The sequence below is a fragment of the Rhizophagus irregularis genome, chromosome 13 (assembly GCF_026210795.1).
Source record: "Rhizophagus irregularis chromosome 13, complete sequence".
Lineage (NCBI taxonomy): Eukaryota > Fungi > Glomeromycota > Glomeromycetes > Glomerales > Glomeraceae > Rhizophagus > Rhizophagus irregularis.
Window position 1 is genome coordinate 739,919 of NC_089441.1, and position 18,867 is coordinate 758,785.

An 18,867-nucleotide genomic window follows, 5' to 3' on the forward strand; every position below is an offset into this window, starting at 1 on the left:
TAGAATTATTTTTCTAAGCATTTACGTAAAATGTACGTTGACAAAGTTCCAATAGTAAATATGACAGAAGGGCGTGCCACAATTGTCACAACGTGATCTTATCGTAGTCAAACTTACCTTAAATAGTTATTTCGCTGTTAAATACCATCTTGTAAAGAACGTATAAAATAAATTTTTTTATTATATCTTATGATTATTTTTTTGAAATGTTAAAAATGTTTATTTAATCGTGTTAAATAAAAATTAAAAATATTATCCACTTAAAGTAAAAATTAAATATTATAATGTATGTATTAAGATATGAAAATTTTTTTAAATTAATTGAGTAATAAATAATTTATAACGAAGGAATATAAGTCTAATTACGTCTAACCGCTGTAAATTTTCATTGTACAATATATTGATTAATTATATTTATATAAAGGTATTCTTGATTTGCCTACGTGATTATAAGCTCAGCAATAATTGCGTGGGTTCAATATTTTGACATATAATAACGAGTCCTTTTTTTGACATTCAAAGATAAAGGCGTAAGAATTTTTTTATTAGTAATAATCAGGCAGAATTATCCTCTAATTAAAAAAAATGCGCTTATGTTTTCTTAAAATTGCGTTCTGATTATAATAATGGCGATTCTTAATTTCTCCAAAAGTTTTAAATTCACGTTCCAAAATAAAAATATAAAAAGATTTTTTAGCCTCATTTTCTAATAGATGGTAGTTAATAGTATTATAATATGAGTAATAAACTAATAAGTAATAAACTATTCGTAATTCCTGTTGGATAAAATTTCATTTTACTATTATTTTTACCGCGCCTTTTTGTGAATCAATAATAATCAAGTAGCATTTGAGTTTATTCAATTATTTGTAAGACTTCCAAATTTAATGAAAATTTTTGCTCATAACTGTCTTTAATTAAATTTCTTCCAATAACTCACCAGTTTATTGATGAAAAAGTCATTATCGCTATTACGTCACGCACATTTGGTAGGCTATTGAAAATTTTCCTTATTTTTTTTTTATTGATGCAGAATTATTTATATTATCCATCTAGCCTTTAGCCAGTCCTTTTGAAATAAAAAGAATTAAATATTATTATCTTAACTTTTTTACTTTTTGTGATTGCGATTGCGATTTTTTCACGGTGAAATAATTTCATAATACATTTATATTGTATATTATTAATATTATTATTAGTTTATTTTAAGAGAAATTTTTTAAAATTAACAAAAAAATATATATATGTATATTAAAAATTCTATTATTATAGTCATCTCTTTTTTCATTATTTTATATTTACAAACCACAAATACGACTACCTTTCAAACTTTTTTCAGGATAAAGTACTTTTGGTTCACCATTAATTTTAACTGGTACATTTAATGATCCATCAATAGTAATTTTTTCATCACATTTTAAAATATTAACCAATACTTCACCAGTTGGCCATACTCCATTTCCTTGTATAACTAAATCTCTATTTGGATTATTTCCACCATAATTAGATGTGATGATTAATACTTTCTCTTTAATAAAAGCGTAAATATGTTCATCTATCCATGCTTCTATTGAGAGTGAAGTATAAAATGATGGAGATACCACTTTACGAAGTGCATTAATGTTGGCTATAAATTGATATGTTGGAGTTGTTTGAGAGTATGATGATGGCCATAATGCTTCACGATTAAAAGGATCATTTCCTGTTGGAGCCCCTGTGAAATCTTGTTCTACTCCTTGATATATTATTGGAATTCCTATATGTGAAAAAAAAGGGATAAATAAGATTAAAAATAAAGAACCGAAAGAAAAAAAAATCAATTTTTAAACATACCATCCATTAATAAAACAAGAGTTAATGCATTTCGAAATAAAACTTTATCTTGAGTTTTATGAGCGAATCTCTATTATAAATTGATAAATAAATTAATAGTTAAATTAAAATTTAATTTTTGACAATATTATTTAAATAAATAGAATAAACAATCAATCCTTTACCTCTTGATCATGACTATCAATAAAATTTCCTAAAATTCTAGTATCTTTAAAGGCATTTCTATCATTATTTATTACATCCCTCAACTCATACATATTAGCATTAGGATTAGTATATAATCTTATTAATTTAGTGTATAATGGATAACCTAATGTACTATCCATATGTGATTGATATGATGCTACATATCCTGAATTATCACTTAATATTTCACCTATAGAAAACACTCCACTACTTCTCGTGAACTCATCCCAAAAATTTTGTCGAATATGTCTTGCTGTATCTATACGTATTCCATCAAAATCAAATTCTCTGGTTAACCAACTTATCCAATTATTAAGTTCAGAAATCACTGCAGGGTTTTCTGTGTCAAGATCTTTAAAAAAAAAAAATTTTTTTTAGGTTGAAATTATGAAACTAACAAATTTTAAAAAATAAATATTTATATGTTGTATTTTTTAACATACCAGGTAATGGATCGTCAGCAGAACCAATACTACAATATTCAACATTTCCTTGATCATCATAATTGGTAATGAGACAAAAAACGTGATAATGTTCAGTCTTATTAAATGGACTATAAGCTTTAACATATTTATCAGTTCTAGGAGGTAATTTTTCTTGCGGTCCCATATGATTTCTAAAAGATAAAATAATTATTTTATGATTTGGAATTAACCTTGTATAATTGAAATGTAATAAAAATTCTTACGCTACTACATCGACCATAACCCAAATGTCTTTATCGTGAGCAGCCTTAACGAGTTTCTTTAAATCATCAGCTGTACCAAAATGTGGATTAATTTGATAAATATCTTGGGCCCAATCTACAGTATATAAAAGAATAAATCAATCAATTATAAACCATCAAAATATAATGACATAATGGATAAATCAAATTACATCCGTGCCATCCAACACCGATTGAAGTTAAATTATCCATTTGTTTTACGACCGGACTAATCCAAATTGCGTCAAGCCCCTTATAAAATTCAAATGGAAAATATAAAAATATTAATAACACCATAAAACTAAAACGTGTAATAACAAAAAAAAAAAAAAAAAAAGGATTTTAAATAAATTACCAGATTTTTTATGTAATCGAGTTTATTAATTATTCCTGAAAAAGTTCCACCACAATAACGTCTAATTTCAGCTTCATTACGATTATCTGAACAAAGTTTAGGATTTTCTTGACCAGGAGCTTGAGCAAATCTATCGGTTATTAATTGATAAATTGTACGAGACCTCCATTCTTCCGCAGTTCTTGCCAATGAAAATTGTGGCGCAGTTACAAATAATAGTAATGTGGCGAGTGTGAATAATTTTTGAGTTGAGAAAGTTGAGAATTTCATATTTTATTAATTTTTATTTTAAAGGAAAATTATTTTACGAAAAGAAAAAAAAAGGAAAGTGTAAAGTCAATTCATTTAAATACAGCGATAACGGACGGTGTATTTTACACTATTTGTTTTACTTTTAGATGATAACATTTTAAAAAAATGATTAATTAATGATATTAATTTGGCTTAGAGTCGGCTTTAAATTATTTGTTGTTAACTAAACTTGTAATTTTCAAGTTAAATAAATAAAGGTTAGCATTGCCTCAATTTTAAAAATTCGGGCAATGCATTAAAATCAAATTTATCCCGATTTGGAAAATTAGGGCTTTGATTTAACTTGAAAAAATTTTCAGCCACCTTGTGTTCAACAAATAATGTACATGAATGCGAAATATTGTTGAAAAGAACGTGGAGATTTTCGATGCAGGAATTTAGAGAATGTAAAAAAAAAAGAATGAATTGTTAAAAAAAAAAAGAAATGTTATTAATAGTTTGTTTCAGCCACCTTAAAATTTTTTTTATGTGGCACATAATTTGTTGCGCCAACGCATAGAACCAATAAATAAGTTGTTTGTCTGAAATTCTTTTATTAAAAATTGATTTTATGTAATTGCTTACATAGTTATATTGTTTACACTTTTTCATTAATTGATTACATATATATTTTATAAATATTCGCTGTACTATAATAAACAATATTAAAAAGCAGCTACTTTTTTTTCTGCATAAAATAATTAAAATAATTTGAAAGAATTGAATATGAGAATAATCACTCGAAAAATTTTTCATATATAATTGTATATCCCGTTAAACGTTAATTTGATTTAAAATATTTAATAAATCATTAATTTTGTACGATCAAAAATGATATCAAAAATATTTGTGACACAGTTGTTAAAATTTTATTATGTATTCTATGTTCTTTAAACGTTAAAATTTTTTTTTTTTAAAAAAACAAAACTATGCACGTGCTTTATTCACTTTTAATAAATGTTAATGTATTCAATAAAATTGTAATATAACTTTTTGATAATGATGAATAATTAAGGACACAAATAATTTTGGAAAATCCGAATTTTTCTTTTTTTGTAACAAAATTTTGAAAAAGAAAAAAAAAAATTTTTTTTTACATGCATAATTTTACATACGGCTAAAGCGATTTACAAATAAATGTATATAAAGGTAATAATGTCATATTGATATTCTATAAACGTGTTACTGTACGCCCGTCGCCTTGCATACAACGAATTCCAAATATGTACATTTATCAAATACATTCCTTAAAAAGTTACGTTATTGTAATATTGTCCTTTTCGAAAAAAATATCAACTCAATTGCACGTGTCATTGTAAAAATATTTTTTTTTTTGTTATACAAGAAAAAATTTTTTAAACCGTACGCCTAAAGATTATATATATATATATTTTTAGGTAAATGTTACTTATTTTGATACATAAAATACGCACATGGAATATAGTTGCAATATCGAATAAAATCCAATAAAAAAAATACGATAATAATAAAAAACGTAGTATTATATTTCATAATTAAACCATTGAGTGAAAAGCGAAACTATTTTTAGATAAAGTCCGCACAGTATCCAATGGCGCAGTTTCCATCAACAATAGTTTGTCTAAAGTCTATTATGACAATACTTTCATTTATTTCATATAATTATATTAATTAATTTCGTAATTTAATATTTATAATTTAGATAACGTTCATGATTATTTACCATCACATCTACCATCATGTCAAACTACGAGAATTTAGTTTTTATTAATTTGCGTAATTAAAAAAATTCTGAATTGATCCAAATTTTACACGAAATTTTCAAACACATAAATAATAATAATTGAATAATTACGATATAATTAGATAATGTATAATAGTTTAAATAACCCGCTAATACAGATGACAAATTTATTATTCTTTTTTATTCGCCGTTTAAAAGATTCAAACAATTAATAACAGATAATAATCAAATGATGAGCGTAAAACAAGTAGACAAAACTACTATGCTATAAAAAAATCATGCTTAACGAAAATACATGGATAATGATAATTAATAATTATTTCTATACAATTTTCAATTTTCATACACTGTATTTAGTCATCACTTGTTTCTTCTTTATCAACATCTGTATTTTTAAATACACAATTAATATTGTATAGTATTATACTTAAAAATAAATATTATGTACAACCTTATATTACCTCTTAATTGTAATGAGTTATAAACATTTAATTCAACCAATTGAGAATCTTTATAATTATTAATCTTCTTGCTTTAATAAATTGTTAAGTTTAATTAATAACAATATTTTAAGCATAAATATTCTAAATATTCTTACGATTTTCTTCATTAGAAGTAATAATAGATGAATTAATGGGATTTGACTAATTGTTAGATGTGAAGGCTCCACTAGTATAAATAGCATCGAAATATTTGGTATTTCTTTATCAGCTTCTTTAAACATAGCTTTTAATATCTTTGCTTTTGTAGCCAAATTTCTCTTCTTTATAACTTCTAAAAGATGTTGAATTATACCAAAATTCTAATATTTCATGTAATTCATCTGCCGTTGGTCGTACCTATTCCAAATTCGTTACACATTTCTAATACTACTAAACTAGTAACATGTTTTCTTTTATGAAAAGGTGGTTTTCCAGATGATAATTCTGTCGTAATTACGCCAAAACTATAAATATCAGAAGATAATATATACGGTTCTCCATTAATACTTCTGGAGCAACATATGGTAGTACGCCACATATTTTACCATCTAATTTTGTAATATAAGAAATGTTTGATTGTGCGCCAGGATGATAAATTTGTAATATATTTCCACTATGAAATCTTTATGACAATATCCTAATTTATGTAAACTCGTAAGATCAAGTATTGATTCTTGTAAGAATATAATTTTATCTTCCCATAAAATATTATTGAAATTATTTAAAATAACGTATAATTTCCTTGACTTGCAAATTGCATAACTAACATAAATTCTTTAGTTTCTGAATCTTTGGTTATTCTATAAAATTTTAGAGAATTACTTTCCAAGTTGTAGAGATTCCAATGTGTTTTAATCTAATATAAAAATTAAATATTAAATAAAAAAAAATCAATTTATTATTATTATTAAAAATAATAAAATTATACATACGGTACTTCATTCAAATATTTAGCTGACATATTTTGTGATCCTTTTAACTTTTTAAAGCAACTTCCATAGGTTTAGATTCTTATTTTTTTTCAACTTCCATCACATTGTTTAGTATATTTTGTTTTACCATCAAATCCATATTACAGAATATACTTTAGAAAATCTACCTTCGCCAATTTGTTTCATATCTTTGAATTTATCAAATGGAATCCATTCAAGAAATAATGGATAAAATCCATTATGATATTTTAATTTTGCATTATAAATTGTTTCCTTAATGATTTCATCAATATAATTATTTTCACTAGTCCAACCTTCAATTATGAAACAAGAAACACATTCTTACACCATGGTAAATTTATTATCTTTTAAATTATAACAATTTTCATGATTAAATTAAAATTTTTATCGGATATATTCAATTCGTTAAATTCGGATTTTATTTGGATTTCGATAATTCGATTATTAATATTCATAATTATATTTTGCGTTTAAAAAAATTTTTTATTGCGGTTTTCAGAAATGTTGGCATTGATAGATTTTCCATATATATATTTTGTGTTTTTGTGTTTTTCCGGACATTTTTGATGACAATTTCCGGACATTTTCCAGATATTTTCCGGACAAAAAAGAACACAAAATACAAAACACAAATACAATATTTTGTCTGTAAAATATCCAGAAAATATCTGGAAATTGTCCGGAAGTTGTATCAAAAATGTCTGGAAAAACACAAAAACACAAAATATACAATATATTGAAATCTATCAATGCCAACATTTCTGAAAACCGCAATAATTCAGCGTATTTTTTTTAATGAGAATTAAAAAAGGACAAAAGGCGTAAATAATCATGTGCCGAAATGCCATGGTTCGAAAATTATGACACAATCGGGGATGACGAAGTTTAATAAAGGTCACATGACCAAAGTGCTAACCTTTGTTCTGCGGTAAAGTTGGGATGACATAAATCCTGATATGATGAGGCATTTTAGATTATGTTATTCAGAACCTTCAAAAGGAAGCGAACGAAAGAGATAGAAGACCTTTTATCAGAGGAAAACAATGGATAGATTTTCCTATACATATATTTTTAAAGTGAAAAAAAATAATATACATTGTTGCTAATAAAAATCGGCATGTTTTTATTAGTTATATGGTGGTCGACTTTATAGAGAAAAAATAATTGATTTTTTTTTTTTTTAGGAAAATGGTGACGCTAGAATTGTTGTTCGAATGTGATATGAAGTTATTCATTAATTCATTTACTGTACATACGTATTTTTTATGTATTTTAAATTATACTTTGAGATCATTTAAATACTAATACCAGGAAATCTTCAAAATGATTTTAGAAAACTCAACCACTTATCTATCATTCATATAGTAATTACTGTGTAAGTGTTTTTAGGATTAGCTCCAAAATTAGATAAGATATTATGCGTAAACAATGATAATACTGAAAATGAAGAATGATTTTTTGAAATAAGAAAATCGATTTCAGCATTTTATATATTGTTTTTTTTTTTTATGCGTGAAAATTATATAAATGTATAATTCGCAAGCACATAACAACTTTATTAATCTACAATCGATTTTTTTAAAAAAAGATCAGTTAACCTTACAAATTGTTGTAAATTTAACAAATTTTATTTTGAATATGTTGTAGGTGGAAACGGAATCTATGTGGATTCTGAATCCACATATGTGGATACGGGATGTTGGCCAGAATTAAAGCATAGTGCCGGACTAGGATTTCGTAATGCTTGCCAAGATCTGATTTCCACCGGTATTCAGAAACCACATACAACAAATATAAAAAAAGTTTATAAATAATTTTCTGTCTTTTTTAAGTCAGAGATTAGCAAAATATATATATAATAATTAATTAGTAATCCGTATAATAATAATTTTCATAATTTTGGAATCCAACTTTCTTTCTAATTAAGACATCATTTATAAAATGTAATATTAGAATTAGCAAACATAGTAAATTTTATAATTTAGGAAATTTACATTCATATTGTACTTTATGTCAAAAACTAGCTTATAGCACTCATCTCAGTATTTTAAATAAATAATGGGACATTATTTCAAGTAATAGTACAAGGTAGTGATAGGAACTGAACTCATTTATTTTATCAAAGAATAAATTATTTAATACATATTTACTCCACTCCTTGTGGTCGCGTAATTTTGGTGATGAAAACATAAGAATAAATTTAAAGTTTCATGCTTCAAATTTATAATAACTGATTTTATATGCATTTGTAATACAGAAATACAGCAGCAAGGTTTAACAAATAGTCTATATCTCATAATTATATACTAATTATTCTGGATTAAGAAACCTAAATTATAAAAACGGGAGCACATATTTATTTGGCGGGTTTTGAAAGAAAATATGCATATTATGTTAGATGCTTCACGAGTGAATTAATATTATATAATCGATTTGATGTACAATTTAATTATTCTTAAGTTTGACCATTGCAGTGTCACAATTCACCATAAAGTGGTAGGTAAACCATAAAAACCAATGTCAAAGAAACAAGTAATATCACGTGACTTTGTGTCACGATAAGGCAGATAATTATTACGTAATCAGGATGATTACATAATCATGAAGATCAATTACATAATCACCTGACGATCAATTAACCTGCTACACTATGACTCACATTTCATTAATCGGTTATGTGATCTTCATGTATCACTATCTCGTTGCATTAGTATAAACCTATAGTTTTTCCTAATAACCTATAATTTATTCAAATGAATAAATATGTCCATTTTCCTTTTACTTTTTACTCAGACTATTCTGAGATTTTTGGGATCAAAGAAAATTAATAAAGTCTCAATTTAGTTATCCTAATCAGTACATGTTAGATTATTAGATGTGTAATTTAATTTTAGTTGAGATAGTCTCTATAAACTAAATTCGGGATGAAATCATAAAATTTGCCAGAATTTTCTTAAATAACATATTTAAAGCATGTTTTATTTTACTTAAGCTTTAATAATTGGTAATTGTAACTAAAAAAAACTATGGTAAGAAGTAAATATTTGGAGAAATGATATTATTAAGTATTGACCTCACAAATTGAATTATCTCTTGAATTAATCTATAAGGCGCTTTGCGCAGAGGCTCTTAAAACCAAAAGTTCAACGTATACAGTATAGCACAATTTTTATTTTATTCTTAATAAAAACATTATAGTATTTTATTTAAAAATATTCTATAATTGTAATGCATTTAAAGATGGATATAAATTTATGAAATATAAACAGACTCTTTACAATTAGTAATTCCTTTTAATGTAGGAGTAAAATGGATATATTATTCTAATTTAAGCTAAAATTATTTAATTCAAGTCTAGTATTTAGGAAATATTACATAATTAATTGGTGGTTTTTAAATTAAGTGCATATTCAATTCTATTTATTTGTCAGCTTTTAAAAAAAAGAAATACACAATTGTTTTTACATTTTTGTAACTTCTTTGAAAATCTAATTGCTTTGAGTGTTATTCAACGCTTTGCTCCAGTCAACTAAATATAATAAAGTATGTAATATGAGTTCAATATCAAATCTTAATAAGTAAGGAAAGTAAAGGATTATAAACTTACTGTGGAAATATGAAGAAGAATGAACATATTCTAAAGATTCGGCACTAGCTTGCAATTCCAAAGTTAAATTATCATTATCTATAATGAACAGATACTATCAATATAAATAAAGACAAAAATTAAATGTAATAGGAACATAAATAAATACCTTCGGATAACTTATTTGTAACATTATTTCCAAAACCCATTCTTTCAAATTCACCCAATATTTCATTAATACTTGATCTTTGTTCAGGTTCTTGATTCCAACAATTTTTATAGAGATTTTCATATTCTTTAGGTGTACCAGGAATTGTGACCTCACGAGCACCATTACTAATAGAAACAGCAAGTGCAATTTTATTGTCATTATCTTTAAATGGAGGATATCCACTAGAAATTTCCCACATTAATACACCAAAACTATAGATATCTGAAGGTTCAGCATATGGAAAATTTGGATCTATAAAACGTTTTGGTTCCATATAAGCAACAACACCAAAATTGCCAACATAGGCTGTTGAAGATTGATTATTTTGATTTTTTGAAATACCAAAATCTGTAATTTTAGCATTATTTTCATGAATAACTATATTCTTAGAATGCTAAAAGAAAAAAAATTGCATAAATACATTATTATTATTACTAGTACTTATGATATTAAACAATAAATACTAATAGTACTTACAAGATCTCTATGTAAAATATTTTCATTATGTAAGTAATTTAATCCATCTGCAATTTGAAATGCTAATTTTTTCTTGTCATTCCATGTTAAATTCTTAAAATTATTTTTAAGATGATTTTGAAGATCTCCACCATTAGCATATTGCATAATAAGAAGATATTCATTTGTTTTTGGGTCTAAAAAGGAAAAATTTATGAGAAATTAAAAAAAACAATGCAAAAAAATAAAAAATATATTTCAATTACCTAAACTAATACCAAAATAACGAATAATTCTATCACTATAATTAAGGTGCAGGTGCATTTTTAGTTCATGAATAAATGCATCTAACAAATCATTCTTAATATAAGTTGCATTAGCCAATTTTTTACAAATAACATAACTATTAGTTTTAGTCCAAATAGCTTTTGATATTCTTCCAAATCCTCCTGTATCAAATGATACTTCATTTTTTAGTTCATTATAAGATATGAATTTAACTTTTTCATAATTCAAAGCTTTTTCAATCCATTCATTTGCATTTAAACTTCCCTTTTCTGCTTTTTTAAAGCAATAAATAGACTCGTCAATCTTATTAATGAACTCAGGTTTATATTGTGCATTTCTAAATCCTTGTTGAGCTGCTTTTTGATACCAATAAGAGGCTTTAACTTCATCTTTTTCGATACCAATTCCTACTTCATAGCAAACACCTAAATTAAATTGTGCTTCTTTATCTCCATTTTCTGCTGCTTTTTGATATAAATCAAAGGCTTTTTCTAAATCCTTTTTTGTTCCTATTCCATTTTCATAACAAATGGCTAAATTATTCATTGCAATTCCATTACCATTTTTTACTGCTTTTTGATACCAATAAAAGGCTTTTTCTAAATTCTTTTCTGTTCCTTCTCCATTTTCATAACATATGGCTAAATAAAACATTGCAAATTTATTATAATTTTTTGCTGCTTTCTGATACCAATGAAAGGCTTTTTCTAAATTCTTTTCTATTCCTTTTCCATATTTATAATACCCGGCTAACCTATCCATTAAAACTTCATTATCATTTTCTGCTGCTTTTTGACACCAATAAAATGCTTTTTCTAAATTCTTTTCTGTTCCCTTTCCCTTTTCATAGCATTTGACTATTTCAAATATTGCACCTTCAATACTGCTTTCTGCAGCTTTTTGGTACCAATAAAAGGTTTTTTCCAAATTCTTTTCTGTTCCTTCTCCATATTTATAGCAATTGGCTAAATTAAACATTGCATCTTCATTACCATATTCTACTGCTTTTTGGTACAAATGAAAGGCTTTTTCTAAATTCTTTTCTGTTCCTTCTCCATATTTATAACAATTGGCTAAATTAAACATTGCATCTTCATTACCATTTTCTGCTGCTTTTTGACACCAATAAAATGCTTTTTCTAAATTCTTTTCTGTTCCTTCTCCATTATAATAAAGTAAAGACAAATTATACATTGCTCCTTTAATATCATTTTCTGTTGCTTTTTGGTACCAATAAAAGGCTTTTTCTAAATTCTTTTCTGTTCCTTCTCCATACCTATAGCAATTGGCTAAATTAAACATTGCATCTTCATTACCATTTTCTGCTGCTTTTTGATACCAATAAAAGGTTTTTTCTAAATTCTTTAATGTTCCTTCTCCAATTGCATAATACAAGGCTAACCTATTCATTGCATTTTCATTACCATTTTCTGCTGCTTTGTGACACCAATAAAATGCTTTTTCTAAATTCTTTTCTGTTTCTTCTCCATTTTCATAACACATGGCTAAATGAAACATTGCAAATTTATTACCATTTTCTGCTGCTTTTTGGTACCAATAAAAAGCTTTTTCTAAATTCTTTCCTGTTCCTTCTCCATATTTATAATAATTGGCTAAATTAAACATTGAATCTTTATTACCATTATCTGCTGATTTTTGGTACCAATGAAAGGCTTTTTCTAAATTCTTTTCTGTTCCTTCTCCATTATAATAACAATTGGCTAAATTAAACATTGCATCTTCATTACCATTTTCTGCTGATTTTTGGTACCAATGAAAGGCTTTTTCTAAATTCTTTAATGTTCCTTCTCCAATTACATAATACAAGGCTAACTTATTCATTGCATTTTCATTACCATTTTCTGCTGTTTTTTGACACCAATAGAATGCTTTTTCTAAATTCTTTTCTGTTCCTTCTCCATTATAATAAAGCAAGGACAAATTATATATTGCATCTTTAATACCATTTTCTGCTGCTTTTTGATACAAATGAAAGGCTTTTTCTAAATTCTTTTCTACTCCCTTTCCATTTTCATAACAAATGGCTAAACTATTCATTGCATTTTTATTACCATTTTTTACTGCTTTTTGATACCAATAAAAGGCTTTTTCTAAATTCTTTTCTGTTCCTTTTCCATTTTCATAACATATGGCTAAATGAAACATTGCAAATTTATTACCATTTTCTGCTGCTTTTTGGAACCAATAAAATGCTGTTTCTAAATTCTTTTCTGTTTCTTCTCAATTTTCATAATATATAGCTAAATGATATATTGCAAATTTATTACCATTTTCTGCTGCTTTTTGATACCAATAAAAGGCATTTTCTAAATTCTTTTCTGTTCCTTCTCCATATTTATAGCAATTGGCTAAATTAAACATTGCATCTTCATTACCATTTTCTGCTGATTTTTGGTACCAATGAAAGGTTTTTTCTAAATTCTTTTCTGTTCCTTCTCCAATTGCATAATACAAGGCTAACCTATTCATTGCATCTTCATTACCATTTTCTGCTGCTTTGTGACACCAATAAAATGCTTTTTCTAAATTCTTTTCTGTTTCTTCTCCATTTTCATAACATATGGCTAAATGAAACATTGCAAATTTATTACCATTTTCTGCTGCTTTTTGGTACCAATAAAAGGTTTTTTCTAAATTCTTTTCTGTTCCTTCTCCATATTTATAACAATTGGCTAAATGAAACATTGCATCTTCATTACCATTTTCTGCTGCTTTTTGATACCAATAAAAGGCATTTTCTAAATTCTTTTCTGTTTTTTCTCCATATTTATAACAACTGGCTAAATTAAACATTGCATCTTTATTACCATTTTCTGCTGATTTTTGGTACCAATGAAAGGCTTTTTCTAAATTCTTTAATGTTCCTTCTCCAATTTCATAATACAAGGCTAACCTATTCATTGCATTTTCATTACCATTTTCTGCTGCTTTTTGACACCAATAAAATGCCATTTCTAAATTCTTTTCTGTTTCTTCTTGATTTTCATAATATATAGCTAAATGATATATTGCAAATTTATTACCATTTTCTGCTGCTTTTTGGTACCAATAAAAAGCTTTTTCTAAATTCTTTTCTGTTTCTTCTCCATATTTATAACAATTGGCTAAATTAAACATTGCATCTTTATTACCATTTTCTGCTGCTTTTTGACACCAATAAAATGCTTTTTTTAAATTCTTTTCTGTTCCTTTTCCCTTTTTATAACAAATGGCTAAGTTATCCATTGCATCTTTATTACCATTTTTTACTGCTTTCTCATACCAATGAAAGGCTTCTTCTAAATTCTTTTCTATTCCTTCTCCATTTTCATAACATATGGCTAAATTTAACATTGCACTTTCAATGCCATTTTCTGCTGCTTTTTGGTACCAATAAAAAGCTTTTTCTAAATTCTTTTTTGTTCCTTCTCCAATATAATAACATAAAGCTAAATAAAGCATTGCAGATTTATTGCCATTTTTTACTGCTTTTTGATAACAATGAAAAGCTTGTTTTAAATTCTTTTCCGTTCCTTCTCCATTTTTATAACATATGGCTAAATTATACATTTCATCTTCATTACCATTATCTGCTGCTTTTTGATACCAATAATAGGCTTTTTCTAAATTCTTTTCTGTTTCTTCTCCATTATAATAACATGCAGCTAAACCATTCATTGCTATAATATGATTTTTTCCTGCTGCTTTTTGATACCAATAAAAGGCTTTGGCTTTATCACTTTTGGTACCAATTCCATTTTTATAAAATATGGCTAAATTTAACATTGCATTTTCATTACCATTTTCTGCTGCTTTGTGACACCAATAAAATGCTTTTTCTAAATTCTTTTCTGTTTCTTCTCCATTTTCATAACATATGGCTAAATGAAACATTGCAAATTTATTACCATTTTCTGCTGCTTTTTGATACCAATAAAAGGCTTTTTCAAAATTTTTTTCTGTTCCCTTTCCATTTTTATAACATATGGCTAAATTATTCATTGCATCTTCATTCCCATTTTTTGCTGCTTTTTGATTCTGATTAAATAATTTAATTTCATTTTTTTTGCTATCAGTTACATTTTTCTTAGTACTTAAAAAAAAAAAAGGTTTAATTTTCATTATTAAAAATGTCTAGCCAGTCTAAGATTTTGTTCAATTTTATTAAGAGTAATAAAATAAACAATGTAAAACCTTTGATACAACAAATTACAAAGTAAAAAGAAAATAGACTCCCCTATCTATAAATGAAATAATGAAGGTTGAAACAAACAATTATGTTTGTGGGCGTTGTAGATCAACAATTTGTGTAATAGAACAGTTCTGGTGTCTGGTTTGACAATGCAAGAAATTACAAAGTAGAAAGAAAATTGACTCCCTGTCTAAACAAACAATTATGTTTGTGGAATTGTGGGCGTTGTAGATCAATAGTTTGTTTGTGTAGTAGTGGTTCTGATGTTTGGTCTGACAAAAGATCAGCTTAGTGAGCTAATAAAGATCAGCACCGATGAGTTGACAAAAGATCAGCATCGGATTGGCAACAGGGTTGACTGACAGATCGGCGGAGTCAATCTTTTTTTTTGTTGGCACAGATATTAAAAAAAACGCGAATTTTTTTGTATGTATAAAATAAAAATTTTTTGTAGAGGATTTTTTTAATATAGGTAAACCCTTTTTTTGTTAGAATTTAATTTTTTTTAATAAGATTTTTTTTTTTTTGATGGAGAATTCGTTAAAGAATTTTTTTTTTTAATAGAGGGGAGTTTTTTTTTATAAGAGAATTTTTTTAGAAAATTTCTATAATAAGGGAGATTTTTTTTTGATAGAGAATTTCATTAAATTTTTCTTTAATAAAGGAGTTTTTTTTATGATAGTTTTGTTGGTTGAAAAGTTTTTTAAAGGTGAATCTTTTTTTGATGGAGAATTTCATTTAAAAGTCTTAATAAAAAATTTATTGAAAATAATTTTTATTTTTAATAAGGGTATTGAGAATTTTGGCTTGAAATTTTTTTTTTTTTTTTAATAAAGAATTTCGTTAGAAAAGTATACAGTCGTCCTCCCATATAGTCACCCCCTGTATAATCACAACTCCCTTATAAGCACATTTACATTAATCCCAAGTTACTAATAAACTTATTAAAAAAACCTTCCCTTTAATCACATCATATATAATTTTTATAGTCACACCATTTTTTTATAGTCCCGAAGGGTGTGATTATATGGGAGGATGACTGTATTGGAAAATTTTTATTAAATTTTACAATTTTACAATTTTTTTAATAAATTTATAAAATTAATTATTATTTTTTTTTTAATAATAAATATTTGTTTTACTAATGTTTTATTTTTTTTTCTAAATTTTTAATATTATTATAATATAAATATAAATTACAGTATATATATAAGGGTTTTGTTTTTTATCGCACCTGCGTTATGTCGCACCCCTATAATATGTTACATATAAAAGTCAAAAATGACATTCTAAATCCTTTTTGATATATTAAGAAAACTTGTAGAACGGTCAAAAATACGTATAGTATAAGGTTTCTTATAGTACATAGTAAGTGCATAAGGTCTCACGCAAGGATTTTTTAAAAAATGGGAAATCTTAACAAAGTCATGTGATAAAAATGATCGACATAATTAATATATAAAAATTACCAAAAAAGGGAGATGTGACATATTGCAGGTGCGAAAAAAACATATTCCCTATATAAAAAAATTGCTTATTTCAGGGGTATTTTTCAAAAATTTTAAATTACATACCCCTGCTTTTTAACTAACCAAAAAATTAAAATTAAAACATTTAATATTCTATTAATTGACTATATTTATTTAAAAAAATAATTCCATTAAAATTAATATCTGTAAAAATAATAATTTAAATTAATAATAGTTTCTATTTATGCATAAGGTATTTAAATAAAAAAAATGTTTTTATGCCAATTATTTAATATTATTAATCAAAAAAAGGAATTAATTACTTATAACACGACAAATTGTATAACGCAGCAAATTAAATTGATAATCAACTTCTTTTTTGCTCCATCCATTATATTATCAATAGGACCTTTTTAATTATCTCTTATCGAAGTTTTTAGCAATTAATGAACATTAGCCAACCAAAACCATCGAATATCTAACTTGTTTATATACCGAATCTACAAATCAAAATTTCAAAAAATTTTTTCCTATTATAAAGGTCGAGAACTGACTATATCGATTTTAATTAGCTTAGAACTTGTTACAGCATTAAATTTAATTGTATTTTAATATGAGAACTGAAACTATAATTGAGCATATCATTCTAATACAAAATTTTAAACCATGTGAATTTTAATGCTGCTGATCAACTTGGTGATATCTAGAGCTCCGAATGGGTCAGGTCAGGTCAGGTTAATTGATAAACCTGACCTGAAATTTTTTTTCAGGTCAGGTCAGGTCAGGTTATATCAGGTTGTCTGTTTGACCTGACCTGACCTGAAACCTGAAAATTTTCAGGACTATTTTTATTAAAGTATTGAAAAAAAATGGTACAAAACTTTTTTTTTAATATAATATTATGAAAAAAAAACGTTTTTGCAACGTTTTTTATTAAAATATTGAAAAAAAATATTGCAAAACGTTTTTTTAATATAACATTATGAAAAAAATGTTTTCGCAACGTTATTATTGAAATATCAAAAAAAAAACGTTACGAAACATTTTTTTAATATAATATTATGAAAAAACGTTTTCGCAACGTTTTTTCTCGAAATATTGCGATTCAACATTTTTATATTAAAATCATATAAAAAAGTGAATCCCAATACTGCAATTCACTTTTTTATATTGATTTTGTATAAAAAAAGTGAGTTGCGGTATTGCGATTCACTTTTTTTATATAGAATTAATATAAAAAAGTGAATCGCAATATCGCAACTCACTTTTATTATATAAAATCTATATAAAAAAGTGAATCGCAATACCGCAACTCACTTTTTTTATACAAAATCAATATAAAAAAGTGAATCGCAATACCGCAACTCACTTTTTTTATATAGAATCTATATAAAAAAGTGAATCGCAATACTGCAACTCACTTTTATTATATAAAATCAATATAAAAAAGTGAATCGCAATACTGCAACTCACTTTTATTATATAGTAGAATCAATAGTTTCAGGTCAACAGGTCAATCAGGTCAGGTCAATCTTCATACCTGACCTGAATTTTTTTTAAAAATCTCATACCTGACCTGAATTTCAGGTCAGGTCAGGTCAGGTTACCTGAATTTGGCTGACCTGTTCGGAGCTCTAGTGATATCTAATGAAACAGATACAAAACGGGAAGCCTGAATAATAATTAATAATATACTTAAATCGCAAATTAAAGTACATTTTTGAGATCAATATTGAACATATTGATTAGTCATTAATAATTTTATTATTTTAATGGTACGAGTTAGTACCAAAGCAGTAAGTATATTTCCCGATCTATGGGTTCCCGGATGGAAAAAAATTTGTTTTGAGTTCTCCAAAAGGACGAAAAAAAAAAATTCTAAAATAATCAAATGGGAGATCAGCGATCACCATAGTAAGAATCTACAACTGAATATGCTTAAAAATACAACTTAACAATAATATTGTTTTGCATCAATATTAGTATCTCGTTGTTTTGAATCATATAGAGAATAAATAATCAAAACAAACTATTCTAATGATTTTCGTTGTGGAATTAGTTTTTAATTCAATAATTTCTTTTTTTGAGTTAAATGTGTTTTCTTGTTGAATGGTTGCAAGTTGTGAACTTGTGATC

The 18,867-nt window shown here is 25.8% G+C and overlaps 3 protein-coding genes across 3 annotated transcripts; all 3 read right to left on the reverse strand.

The window, feature by feature from the left end:
• Window positions 1-1,168: 1,168 nt before the first annotated feature.
• On the reverse strand, window positions 1,169-3,388 carry OCT59_004794 (uncharacterized protein). The gene is made up of 7 exons (XM_025314078.2): window positions 3,081-3,388; window positions 2,899-2,977; window positions 2,708-2,822; window positions 2,463-2,635; window positions 1,998-2,371; window positions 1,834-1,903; window positions 1,169-1,756 (listed from the first exon to the last, which is right to left on the reverse strand). The coding sequence occupies exons 1-7, from the start codon at window positions 3,348-3,350 to the stop codon at window positions 1,299-1,301; spliced, it is 1,539 nt and encodes a 512-aa protein (XP_025186008.1). The 5' UTR covers window positions 3,351-3,388; the 3' UTR covers window positions 1,169-1,298.
• A 2,059-nt stretch (window positions 3,389-5,447) lies between these two features.
• On the reverse strand, window positions 5,448-5,955 carry OCT59_004795 (uncharacterized protein; the record flags this gene model as incomplete). Its single annotated transcript, XM_066137943.1, has 4 exons — window positions 5,448-5,479; window positions 5,556-5,622; window positions 5,693-5,868; window positions 5,934-5,955. The coding sequence occupies 4 exons, from the start codon at window positions 5,953-5,955 to the stop codon at window positions 5,448-5,450; spliced, it is 297 nt and encodes a 98-aa protein (XP_065997135.1).
• Window positions 5,956-10,017: 4,062 nt separating this feature from the next.
• OCT59_004796 (uncharacterized protein) lies at window positions 10,018-15,192 on the reverse strand (the record flags this gene model as incomplete). The annotated part of the gene is made up of 6 exons (XM_066137944.1): window positions 10,018-10,058; window positions 10,137-10,214; window positions 10,285-10,720; window positions 10,804-10,979; window positions 11,049-13,262; window positions 13,359-15,192. 6 exons carry the CDS (start codon window positions 15,190-15,192, stop codon window positions 10,018-10,020), a joined length of 4,779 nt encoding a protein of 1,592 aa, XP_065997136.1.
• Between the last annotated feature and the right edge of the window lie 3,675 nt (window positions 15,193-18,867).

Excerpts from the sequence above, each read along its gene's own strand:
- OCT59_004794 (XM_025314078.2), bottom strand. The coding sequence starts at position 3,350 with ATGAAATTCTCAACTTTCTCAACTCAAAAATTATTCACACTCGCCACA. Across the intron at positions 2,978-3,080 it reads TCGATTACATAAAAAATCTG|GGGCTTGACGCAATTTGGAT; the intron begins GTAATTTATTTA and ends GAATTTTATAAG. Across the intron at positions 1,904-1,997 it reads TTGATAGTCATGATCAAGAG|AGATTCGCTCATAAAACTCA; the intron begins GTAAAGGATTGA and ends AATTTATAATAG.